The 12,895-nt window shown below is 40.5% G+C and overlaps 1 protein-coding gene across 1 annotated transcript; it reads right to left on the bottom strand.

Moving 5' to 3' along the window:
- Window positions 1–65: 65 nt before the first annotated feature.
- Window positions 66–8,433, bottom strand: gpr143 (G protein-coupled receptor 143). Its single transcript, XM_080785343.1, has 9 exons — window positions 8,158–8,433; window positions 6,846–6,958; window positions 6,222–6,316; window positions 5,239–5,331; window positions 3,862–3,971; window positions 3,150–3,258; window positions 2,722–2,839; window positions 1,870–2,125; window positions 66–881 (listed from the first exon to the last, which is right to left on the bottom strand). Exons 1-9 carry the CDS (start codon window positions 8,411–8,413, stop codon window positions 778–780), a joined length of 1,254 nt encoding a protein of 417 aa, XP_080641469.1. The 5' UTR covers window positions 8,414–8,433; the 3' UTR covers window positions 66–777.
- Between the last annotated feature and the right edge of the window lie 4,462 nt (window positions 8,434–12,895).

Raw genomic sequence — 12,895 nt, 5'->3', positions numbered from 1 at the left:
ATATAAAATAGATTTATGCAGTAAAAATACATGGTAGAAAGCTGCACATCTGTAATTCAAACAAAATCATTTCAATATTGTGACCCTGTTACATGAGGGTAACAAGGAGCTACTTGACTGTGAATACTTCGAACAAAACTGGGGGCTACTTAACTGTGAATACACAAAACAAAACCAATGTGCACTGTTTAACAGAAAATCTATGTTCACTGTATTCAATGTATAGCTCAAAACCTACATAAAATAACAAAATCAGTGTTCAAAACCATTTGCCAATGTGCATTGTATTGAATGTATAACAGAAAACCAATGTTCATTCTATTGAATGCATAACACAAATCCAATGATAATTTTATTGAATGCATCAGGTTGAAAAGAGTCCTTATGTAATTCAATCGGTTATTTGTCAATGAAGGAAGGTCAGATTTGTACAACTGACTACCTGACTTCAACATGAGACAGTGAATCAGCCTGGGGACACTTCAATTACTGTATAGTTGATTTCTGAATTGCGAGAGACAGAGAGATAGAGAAAAAAGGCAAGCCTACTGGGACTTGGAATCAATGACTAGTCTTATATTGCTTAATGTTGACCCAAAAACTGGAAATGGAAAAACTATGCTACTTTACAAAATGATCCAGCGATTTGTAGACTATAATTTTCAGGCTATTATTTAGCAGCAGCTAAGGGGGTCTAAAACGGTGTATCTGATGAGAGATCCAGGACATACAACAGAGACTTTTGGAGGCTGGCAGTTGAAGCAGATTTTGTCCCCTTTATTGTCTCACAGAGTTCTCCATGGATCCTGCATCTGCGCCTACATCTTCATAGTCTCGTAGTTCACTGGAAATGTGGATTTCAATTGTACTAGACTCTGAACCTACAGTAGCAAGACAAAATAGGAGGAAATTACTGGATGACGCCTCTTAGATTCTGTTGCTTTCTTGTCATAAAACACCTTGTTTGATTAAACTGCTACTGTTAAAGACATACTCTTCACCGACAAATCTAACCAAATGTATTTTGGGAATTTGCATTTTGGGAATAGCATAAATAAATCATGACTATACAGTCAGTGCTTTTACTAGTAGTACTTTTTTTCCCTTTTTTTTGCCACCACATATGATCTCAATTTCAGTTGAGTTTATGATACTCAGGGCTATACTGATAAACAAGAAACAAATGCCTTGAAAGCTGATCTTTATTTCAGAGTGATTTATCAATGCAAGGTACCTGAATATTGTCACAGAACATTTAATTGTTTTTGTACATTATCTATGGTGCACAGGAACATACAAATACCACTAGGGGAGAAATTGTACAAAACCACACAAAGTTATCCCAAAATACATTTCATATTTTGCCCTCTTTCTCCAGAATGAGTATAAATATTAATATGCTGATAGTGAATCTCACATGGGAAGTAAACACTTTCCCATTGCTCTCTGCATATTAGCTTAGCAGCGTCATACAAAATTCCAGTCAACTAAAATAACATTAGCAAATTAATACTTACACTATTATGTCTCATACAATATTACAGTACCATGGTCAAGTCTCTCCTAATCTTTACCATCACACCTACATTATCACAACTTAAAAGACTGCTCTAATCTTTTTCTGATGGCTGGAACACCTACTGGAGGATTAAAGCCTCAACTATAAGAAAACACAAACTTGATAATAACAAGAGGCAGTCTAGCAACAGCTTTGAGTGATACCATGTACTGTAGATGACGATAGTGATGGTGATGACTATGATGGTGGTGGTGGTGGTGGGGGTGGTGGTCAGTGTGACAGGACTGGTCTCTACCAACCCTGATATACAGGGGAGCTGACACTGTCATCACCCCTGCCATGCCCATTACCTTCTGAGTGGACACTGATGGCGTCGGAGGGTGGCTGCCCGTTGCCGGTCATTTCCTTCTTGGCTTCCTGAACATGGCTCTGATAGAGCAGAGTGGACCCCACCATAGGGTTATAACCTCCTGTATTGGGTACTGACGTGGAGGCCGAGTCCCAGGCCAGCTCCCTCCGCCTCTGCAGGCTGAAGTCCACATCGAAGCCTGTCCAGCCATGGAAAGCCAAGGTGTTGAGGAAGCCTTGCATTGGGTTCAGGATCCCCTGAGACATTATGAAACACTTTTTAATAGATATAAAACACACAAACTGAATTTTATTTACCCACTTATAGGGCCACTTCACTGCAAGCAGATCTTATTTTAATTATGTTTGGGAATCAAGAAACACTTTCCTTTTTATGTGGGTAATTTATTTGTGTTTTTAGATATTTCAGTATTTCAAAGTGTCCATGTGCTCCATGATGTCATAGCCTGATTGTCTTTGGGCTGGATCCAGGCTAATGATGTAATGGACACAGAGCTCACTTCCTTCCTGGACTACAATCCCCATAATGCTTTGGTCCACTGCTCCTCCTTGTGGATAGGGGGAGGGCTGTCTTACTGAGACAAGATGTAGTCCAGGAAGTAAGTGAGCCCAGTGTCCATGAAGCGGCATACTAATTCCTACTTTGTGCTTATAACCACGCCCCCAGGCAAGTTAAGTTTACTGAGGTTAAAAATGTTGCCTATCCCAAAATATGGATGCCAGGCTGAAAGTTGTTAAAGATCAGGACAATTATTGATTATAATCAGGATTATGCAGCCACCAGCCGATTACTAAAGTCAGATAATGGTGGATATGCTCAAGCTGTGACCCACCATGATGAACCACGTGATGAGGGCTGCATTCCTTATGTTCCTCAGGCTGCTGTCTTTCATGTCTGGCTGCATTTCCAGGAAGAACAGCAGGCTCTCGTTGATGATATTGGGCACCCAGCTAAAAACATCAGTTCAGACAGAGGTTGTTTTTTCTTTTTAGATGACACTAACTGAAATTAACTTGAAATAATCACTTTTGTACAAAAAACATGCTGAATCTTTTTGTTGTCAGTGATAGCAATTTTCAAAAAGACCATTTTTACTTTATTGCAAGAAATTGAGCAGCCCTTCAGTACATGTTTACTAATGTTTCCACAGTTACACCAGAGGTAATACTTGATGTTTAAAAAATACAAAAAGAGCCAATCAAGATACGCTAAGCCTATTTTATACACTTTTTTTTTTCCTGAGAAAGGAACATAACATACCAGATAGAAAAGACCAGCATGACTTTAAAGAACCGTATCTTTATCTCTGTGGCCAGGCGTCTCTCATTCTCTGTGTAGATTCCTTGCCGACCTTTTAACAAAGACGTCACTAAATGGAGAAGATGAGTATGGTGGTTATTCGCTTCTCGTGAACGTGTAGCTATTGTTTGTATACAGACATTTGTGGAATTGTACATTATACAGTATTCACTGTTAGGTAAGACCCTACTCTCATGTTATCATGTTGTTCACCTATGGCCTTGTTCTGCTGAGTGAATATTACAGAATTAAGATGCCATGGCATGCAGGGCTGGTATGTACTGTTTTGTCCTATGACACAGACTCCACTGTGTATGTGTATACAGTAACTATGGTCTGATCCCAGGCCTGCTTTCCCCAGAGAGCTACTTGACCACCGACCTGTGTGTTTTATCTCTAGCATCTCAATAATAGGCAAACATTTGGCGAAAATAGCAGTTCCACAATGTGCCACTGTGCGGCATGGAAAAAACGGGCGGAGACCAAGTGGCCCCTGGTCAAGTAGACCCCTGTGGTACCCCGGTCAACAATAGGTTTTAAGTGGTTAACGTACTTATCCCATGAGCTCATATAATAAATGTTTATCCTAGAAATACAAAGTGTCTCTGACTCAGTTTACCTCAACATCCTTTTTGATCCAGAAAACCTCCACACATGCAAGTGGGGTACTTACCTGCGGATGTGGTACGGGCAAACAGCACAGGGTTGACCAGGAGGACCAGCAGCATGGGGCCGTAGGTGGTGACGTAGTGGGGTATGGCATGTTGGAGGCCGTCTTCACAACTACAGCAGAGCAACAGTGGATGATGTTACACATCATGTTTTAACCACGTGAACTTAGAACATAGAACCAATTCTTCTTGCCTATAATCATATGACTATGCCACCCGCCTTTCCATTTTATATGCTGGGATGGATGATTATTAGATGAATATTGACCAACAATATCACTGTAAAGACTTCAGACTTTTCATTTAAGGGGAAATTCCTTTCCACAGCACTATTATATTATATGTTGTTATTATTATTACGACCGCAGGTCGCATTTACTATGGAAACGTGCAATTCTCGTCAGTCAGTTGGTTGGTTGGTTGGTTGGTCAACTCACCCTTGTGACATCACGTGACATCATTGGGGATCGAGATCTCTGATATCATCAATATTAAGCCCATTTATGGGAATGCCCAGCCGCGCCTGGCAGCCGGTAAAAACTAGAGTTCTCAACAGGCCCAAAAATGAAGGGCCTCATCAAACCCTGTACACTCAAGACACTGCCCTGCTGCAACACTAGAGTTCTCATCAGGCCCGAAAATGAAGGCCCGGCCTTAACTGGGCTCTCATCAAACCCTTTACACTCAAGACACTGCCCCCGCTGCCACCCTTAGATTTCCATATATGGAGCTGACCTGTTCTGACATATGTTGATCTGACCTCATCAAATCCCTGTACACTCAAGATTTCCGATTCTGTGCTATTGGGTTACAACTTGGACGGGCTGAGTCGGCTCTACCGAACTTCACAACGCTCGACAGGGCAACACGCTCGGTGGTGTCTTTCGAGTTCGGTAGAGACGGCGCCCCTCCCTCCGTCATAGTCTATGGGGAGAATTTCATATAGTAATATGTAAAGCTTTTTGGGTTTTCTAGGCGTGTATGTACAGAAATGCCATTTAATCTTGTTTGGGTGCTATTTAATCTTGTTTGGGTGAGACCAGGGTGCAAAGGCTATATTCAAGGTTATACTTTCACACAGGCAGGACAGCAGGCAGGACATTGGTATTGGTCTTTTTCAAGTATGCAATATACTTGAAATATTCAAGCCCAGGACAGACTGAAGTGGAGATCCTTTGTTGCTGCCCTACATGCCAGCCGGCGTAAAGGGCAGTAAGTAAGTAAGTAATTCAAGCATACTTGAAAAAGACCAATACCGGTTGAAACGTTGTATGTCCTGCCTGCTGTGATTGTGAAATAAATACTTGTAGCATTACAAAAGTGAGTTGCGAGCCTTTGCTTTTCTGTATGTATGGAAGTCCTCCAGGCTGAACACTTACTCGGAAATAGATGGGTAGTAGAGCATGGTCACACCTTCCACACACAGCAACACAGCCAGACCCCATGTGATCATGTGATAAAGGATGATGGTGCTGATGGGGGAAACAAACCAGTCATGAGACTTGTCTACAGCTACAGCAAATAAATCAATACAAATTATAGCAAATTAAAAGAATATCAGACGACTCGCCCCTTTACCAACTCGCCCCCGTGAAATGTGTTAATGTAGTTAACAGTTAATTTAGTATTTCCCGCCCTCTCTGAAATTAACTTGTATACAGATTTATTTGATTGTATAGTAGTCGATCTCTATACTCTGTAAAATTAAGAAAAAATAACATGAGATAGAGACGGTGACTGCTTAATTAAGTTAATTTAGAACCTTCCTTTTGTTTTATTAAACACATTTCTTCCATGTAGCCCATGTTTTGTAATGGCATCATCATGCTATTATGCCCGTGGATATACAGAGTGAACTTAACAATGATATATGAATATGATAATACCTTTTATATAATCCCCAACATTAATTATGTTTGGTTATTTACAACTAGGTAGAGTAGTGGGGCGAGATGGAAAAGGGGCGACTGTACCTGTTACCAAATAAAATACTGATTGGCTGAATTTGCATCATGAACTTATTTCAACAGCATGTGAAGCAGCAGTCCAAACATGATGCATCCCCCAACGGGCTGCTTTAAAGCAAAGCTGTTTTCCCGTGCAACTTGTTAAATTGCTTTCTGAATGTCAACACCCAAATGGGTTTCAAATGGGGTAGGCCTAGTGAAAACACAGAGAGGGATAGAGGGTTTGTGAGAGACAGATATATCTGTAATTCTCTAGGGTGCCTTTTGTGAGTTGAATAATTTATACCAATATTTGTTATGCCTATCAGGGGTAACGTGTGCCTCCATATAACAGGACAGGAGTGATGTTGGTGTTGTAGGGACACGTGGCAAAAGTGGGACACATTTGCGGGCACCTGATTCCTGCAGATCTTTTCACCACTAGGAAGACATCCACAGCATAGCAGAAGGTCCACCAGAAGGACGCACTGAAGAACAGCTGGATCCACATCTGCCAGAAATAGATCAGAGTCAGTCAACCCAAAGTACAACATTGTACTCCATATAGTCCACGAAGAAACAAAATATAGGGAGAGATAGAACTGATTCACAGATGTCATATCTGATATACAGTATGTGCTGTATTTAGTTATCGTATGTACCTGTATTGTTTCATTACTAACAAATTAATAATTATAATAAATAAAGTTTCTTAAAATAGTCCTTGTTGAGTGTTATTTATGGATTCAGGAATTCAACATGGTCTCGAAGATCAAACTTAACAGTAAAACACATCAAACTTACAGTAGGTCTATGCTTGAGATATCTGTGTGTCTGGAGAAATTACTTATTTACTATATTCTTCAATGTTTTTTAATCATTACCTGTCGTGAAAAAAGCTGTCTAATATTATGAATAAATATGTTCTGCTTTCCCTTGGACTGTGATTTGCATATCTCACAGATGCAGACTTCACCACTGTTGTTGAACTGCTCATCATTAGTGTACTGTAAAGCATTATGAAAGTACAGCATACATACTGAACTCCCAACACAGAAGACCTGTGGGAACAACACGTCAGTGCTGTTGGCCATTGAGATGCTGTCAATGACGTTAGGAAGACCCAGCCAGATGGATGACCGCAAAATAATACCTGGGGAGGAAAATAAACACACAATAAACGTACAATCTCTGCTTCAAATCTCACTTGTCAACGAACTCAAGTGTGAGTAAAAGATGGAAGAATGTAAACACAGAGGAGGAAAATCCTGCAGGGGATGGATGGGGTGCATTTCAAGGCATGTCTGGTAACAATTAACACTGAAGCACATAAAGTTGTTGGTCATCTGTGTTATTAAGAGCTCTGTTAACTTGATTCTGTCATGGAATCCTTTTAATTGAAATTGGATGTAATGGAAATACGAAGCCCCAAGGTATATGCTTGCTTTGTTAGATTTTCCCCCCCGTTTCCTACGTCAAGTTCCAGCTGGATTGCTGTAAGACTTGGGAAAGTATGAGATGTCTCAGGAACTTCAGATGATGTTTACATGCTGTGCATTTCAATGTAAAATGTGTCAAGTGGAAATAGGGCATCAGGGACTACAAAACATGTTCAGTGTTACTTTCATTCAGCATCTCCTTTCAGGTAGCTGCAAAAGTGAGTTTTGTTGAAATGAATAGCCTACATATCATTTGAAAATGCTAATGTAAATGTAAAAAGACGGTCTATTCATAGATGGAAACAATGTTGATTACATTTTCCAGTTTTGTAGTAGGCTAATTCATAATGGTAATTATATCGTAATAATGTAACTGTTTGTACAAAGTAGGCCCCACAGCAGCAGTAGGCTATGACTTTACAAAGGCCCCGTCTGTCCTCTTTGAAACACGGCTTCAAGCAGCATCATTGGGATTACTGACGTGTGTTTTAGCCTTAAAGCAGTGGAAGCATGCCACATAAAGCTGGCCCAAATGTCATAATAATATAATAAAAAAAAACCATAGGCTAATAATACCTAATATGTTACGGTTAAAGAAAATAGCCTACACATATTTACAACACAATATAAAATCCTTTAGGTGTTTATGTCTGACAAAATGTGTGGACAAACAAACACAGAGATTATTAGGCTATAAGAAAAAACAATTAAATCTGTCTAGAAACGGGAAAGTATGCTAACTAAACAAACAAAGATCGTCTTCGTTTTCACATCAACAAAAACAATCATGGAATGAATAGGCCTAGCTAGCAGCTAGTCTATAATTAGTGCCTGCAGTGCCTCCATCAATACGCATGAACGCATGCAGTTTGCATGTATGCCAATTGCCAAAGAGTTATAGTTTTTCTTTTACCTGTACATCCCAATATATCACATATACTGATGATGAATAATATCCGTGACGACGACGCAGGCTTTGGAAGGGGGTAGTGCCCTAGTCTTCTGTAACCCTTGCGTTTAGGTAAAATTTGCACTATAGTAAATATTAAACTCAGACATGCGCTGCCAATACATAACGCGCCAAACAAGACAGGTTGAAAAGAAATGACAAAGTCTGTTGCTGCGTCTCGGTTTGGGCAGCAGAATGTCTCCAGCCGTGGGGATGCCATTATGGACTGCAAGAAAATAGGCTACCGTGTCAGTAGGAAAAGTAAAGCGAAGAAAGAAAGTTGAGTGCACTCCATGGCCTAACTCTCAGAGAAATCACGGGTTGAGTCATCATGTGCTTTCATTTAATCCTTGCAGTCACGGCCTAAAAACTATGCCTTCACTACAAGGAGCCGACAAAGCCTCTTGTGTGTGGGTAAGGTTTACTTTAAAGTGGGCTATTTAATTATGGGCAAATGCACCAAGCTATCTTTTTAAGAATGTTTACAGTATGGTTCACTTCAGTGCGCCAATGATTGTGCATATATAGGCCTATATGATTTATGTCTAATTGTATACTGTAGCTATAGGCCATAGCTATTTCCCTGACAGCTAAGAATGCCTATATTTACTTATCAATCGTCACTGTCAGAAAATGCAAAATATGTTTATTTTTTTAACATGAGCTGTTGTAGGACAAATTCCTATCAACTTTTGTTTATATGGCAATATAAAGACTTTAAGGAATGTGGGCCTATTATGGGCATATATGGAGGGGGGGGGGGGGGGGGGTTGTGGAAAGTGCAGTGGTAAACATCTGTGGTGTGGTGAATGTGGGGAGAATATGTCTGAAGAAGAGTGCAAATGACTGTGAAAAGTGGACTGTTGTAGTAATCAAATGGAAGGTGTGGGCAGGGTTGGCTCAGGTATAGAACCTGGAAATTGGACAGGTGTATAGTGACTAATGCAGCAGTTCAGGCAGCATGCAAAGATACGGTCTACCATTCATTGTCAATAGAAGCCAGCGAGATGAAGATACAATGATGCATGCCACTTTTGTAGCTGCTGCAAAAGCTACAAATTGAAGCTGAGCTATCAGCTATGGGTCCAACTTCCAGATGCAAAGCTACAACTGCAGCTGCAATGACACACGAACATCACTTTTGCACGCTTGATGACGTCACAGCCATGTGAGCAACAGATTTTACAAAGCGACAACGCGACAAAGTGCTGCAATCTTTGCATCTACCATACAAAGATACAGTCTACCATTCATTTTCAATGGAAGCAGTGCCAAATCAACCCCTCTGAGGGCCCCCGGCGCTATACACCAAATCAAAAGGCCCCCTACATGCATGCTTTGCGTGCGCATAACACAATCAAGAACGACACTTTTTGTGTTTACACGCCCAGTGAATGAACGTGTGTGTGTTCAGCGCACCACCAGCAGGCTGCTGCTCCCATAGAGTTAGAATTGGGCTGCTTCCCGACTGGATCTGCTATTATTGAGTCTCCTCCCACCGAGTGGTTAAGAAACGTTTGGACGACCAAAAACACTTGCTGGAGTTCCTTTGTAGCGTTACATTGAAATCGGTGACCTATGAATACGGTTTTGACGGAAGCAACAGTGGTACCATAAGCTCCACTAAATTCCAGTATAATCCGGGCCTGCATGGAAGCCAGCAACATGAAGCTTAAAGCTAATCCGACGTTTATAGCTGCTACAAAAGATACAAATTAGCTTCAAATAAGTTGAACTGGCTTCAACCTCAGATACAAAGATACAAAGCGACAAATATGCTGTGAATCTTTGCATCTTTGCATCTGCCCGCAGCACGTGTGAACGCAGCATTAGGCATATTAGGTCCACTGGCAGCGCCTTTTCTGACGGTTCTGGACAACCGTGTATATCCAACCGACTCAAGGCCTGACACTGCACTCCGTGTGGTGGTGTGGAACGCGTGTGTCGTATTTGAAGTCGGTGGGGCGAATGGTTCTCGAGTTACGTGGATTACAGACGTACATACGCATGTACACACATACAGTACATTAGAAGAAAGTTAAGAAACCGATTTGACCTTAAAAGGCTTCCATACAGAGAACACATTCATTTCTTTCACACAATGCTATGTATTCCAGTGCGTGAGAAGCCGAAGGCATATAGGGTCATGTGTGGTAAACTTGTAGCGCTGCCACAGGAATTAACAGCAAACTAATATGACCTCCATTACCCCCACTCTCTGGTGCCACACATTACATATAGGCCTACCCATATACATATCTATGGTGCCACCTGGTGGTGGTTGGATTCCTGAAAACGTCTTCCTATGTGATTTAGAGTAGACAGCATGTTATTTGCATTCATTGTTCATGCAGGTTCATATCATCAGTGGAGTAAAGTACATTTACCTTAAGTACTGTACTTGAGTACAATTTTGAAGTATTTGTACTTTACTTGAGTATTTCCAATTCCCAATACTTTGACTCCAGATTCAAATATTGTAATTTGTAATTTGAAATTTGAAAACGTAGATTTTGATTATTACAAAACGACGTGACACATTGTGAGCTTGCTCTTTTCAAAAGATTGTAATACATTTGAAAACTACTTTAAAGGATCACTTCACCACTTTTCAACTTGCATAATTGGTCCTCCTCACTAGTGTTCATGATAAAATACCACCATTTTCTATACTCAGTCTGTGTCTCAGGCCTGTGGGCAGTTCAGAAACCTGTCCACCAATGGCATCATCGTTAAGGGCCTTGCAAACAAGGAGCGATAAAATGCGCCTATAGTTCATTTTCAATGAGACCTGCGTTTTTGCAAGCGTATTTACGTGAGCGCGGTCCCCTGAAGTTGTTGCGCTTGCATTGTTGCGCCCCTCTTCACGTTTGCAAGGCCCTATTTATTTTAAACAAGATTTCTTGGAAAAAAATATTTAGATTTTTATTACCGTGAGAACGATGGCTTCCATTATCGCATTGCAACTTTTCAGGAGTAGTAATGCTGCAGTTTCTATTAGCTTTGACTCCACATCAATGATGTCACTGGTGGACGGGTTTCTGAACTACCCACACAGCCCTACTATGAGAGTAGAAAAAAATTAACATTAGTAAGGACCAATTATATGAACGTATATTGAAAAGTGGTGAAGTGGTCCTTTAAGAACTTTTACTTGTAACTGAGAAGCCTATTTCTACATTGCAATATTGATACTTTTATATAGTAAAACATGCGAGTACTTTTTCCACCACTGTGTATCTGGTTTCAATATAGCCTACAGATTGTTATTTAGATAGCATATTGTTTAGAGGCAATTGATTCATGGTAGCCTATCCTAGTTTCTTGAGCCACTACGGTCTCTGTTTATTAAACTAACTTAAACTTCCCATAAGGGAAGGCAGGCAAAATAAGGACACAGTAAACACGCTGACATGAAATGACGATCTGACAAGGAACTGAACAAACTGGGGTATATAAATAGACAAAGACTAACTAGACACAGGTGAACTCAAAATACAATCAATCACAGGATAGGCTAACAGAACTGTTAGCCTATCCTGTGATTGATTGTATTTTGAGTATTGGAGGACCCAGGTGAAAACACTGACACATCACAAGGCAGGTGAGACAAGGTAGGGAACAGTAACTAGGCAGACAGGAAACACTAGGGACCATACTACAACATAAGATACACAAAACTAACAGAGTAACAGAAAACCAAACAGAACAGGAACATACAGAAAATAGCAGAATAAGTCTGAAGGACTGCAGTATTAGTAAACAAGTACAAATGCAACTTCCTTTCTTGACTTAAGCAAACACAGAACATAAATCAACTGCTCAAATTCAAAGGCAGAGGAGCAAGGCGTGACAGTATGTGACTATTAATAAGAGTAATATAAGATAAGAGTGTCTGCTAAATACCAAAATTGTAATGAAATTGTATTCTTCACAATAAAATGGTGTGGTGGTAATTCCATCTTTCAGTATTCTGTCAAAAAGCCTGCCTAAAGCCTAATTAAGCCTAATTGATATAATGAAATTCAGTTAATGATTAAATTTAGGCATTGGTTTAATGACTGCAATTAACTTCAGTTAAAGATCAAATGTAGGCATGGAGTTGGTGTGGTTATAAAGTTATAGGCTAAGGATCTGGGGTGGGTGTTCCCGGTACGTCTTCTAGGGTGGCCATGTAGTGACAGCAGCACAACCCCAAAGGGGTGTGGAGACATCTGTCAAATCAAGAACATAAAAACAAACAGACCATAAATTAATTTTGAAACACTACTTTCCAACCACAATTCTGAAGTTCCCCGACAATGGATCCCACATGTGCAAAAATATTTGAAATTGCACACTGAACTGTAACTTTAAACTCTCTACCCAAACTGAGAGTTGGGGTGACTGTGTTTTGAGGCAAATTTGTTGGTATTCCGCAGCGCATACCTGCCTATTTCTCTGTACCTGGAGGGGATGGGTGTGAATGGTATCTGTAACCACAGAGTCAAATTACAGACCTGCACAACAGGCCTCCCCATTCACTGAACTTGTGCTGGCTGAGAACCAACCAGTGGGCTATCTTGCCTCATGTTCATCAAGGTGCATTTCAGATGAGTTTGACACTAGTCTAGTGACTAGTGGTCACAGTCCAGTTGATAGATAACCTATGCAGCCAGACACCCACACCACAGAACATGTAATTTTGACTCTATTGTAAACT

The sequence above is a fragment of the Protomyctophum bolini genome (assembly GCF_963924005.1).
Source record: "Protomyctophum bolini genome assembly, chromosome: 16".
Lineage (NCBI taxonomy): Eukaryota > Metazoa > Chordata > Actinopteri > Myctophiformes > Myctophidae > Protomyctophum > Protomyctophum bolini.
This window is presented reverse-complemented; position numbering and strand designations above follow the sequence as displayed.

Excerpts from the sequence above, each read along its gene's own strand:
- gpr143 (XM_080785343.1), bottom strand. The coding sequence starts at position 8,413 with ATGGCATCCCCACGGCTGGAGACATTCTGCTGCCCAAACCGAGACGCA. Across the intron at positions 3,259-3,861 it reads TGCCCGTACCACATCCGCAG|TGACGTCTTTGTTAAAAGGT; the intron begins GTAAGTACCCCA and ends TTCTCCATTTAG. Across the intron at positions 2,126-2,721 it reads TCATCACGTGGTTCATCATG|GGGATCCTGAACCCAATGCA; the intron begins GTGGGTCACAGC and ends ATAATGTCTCAG.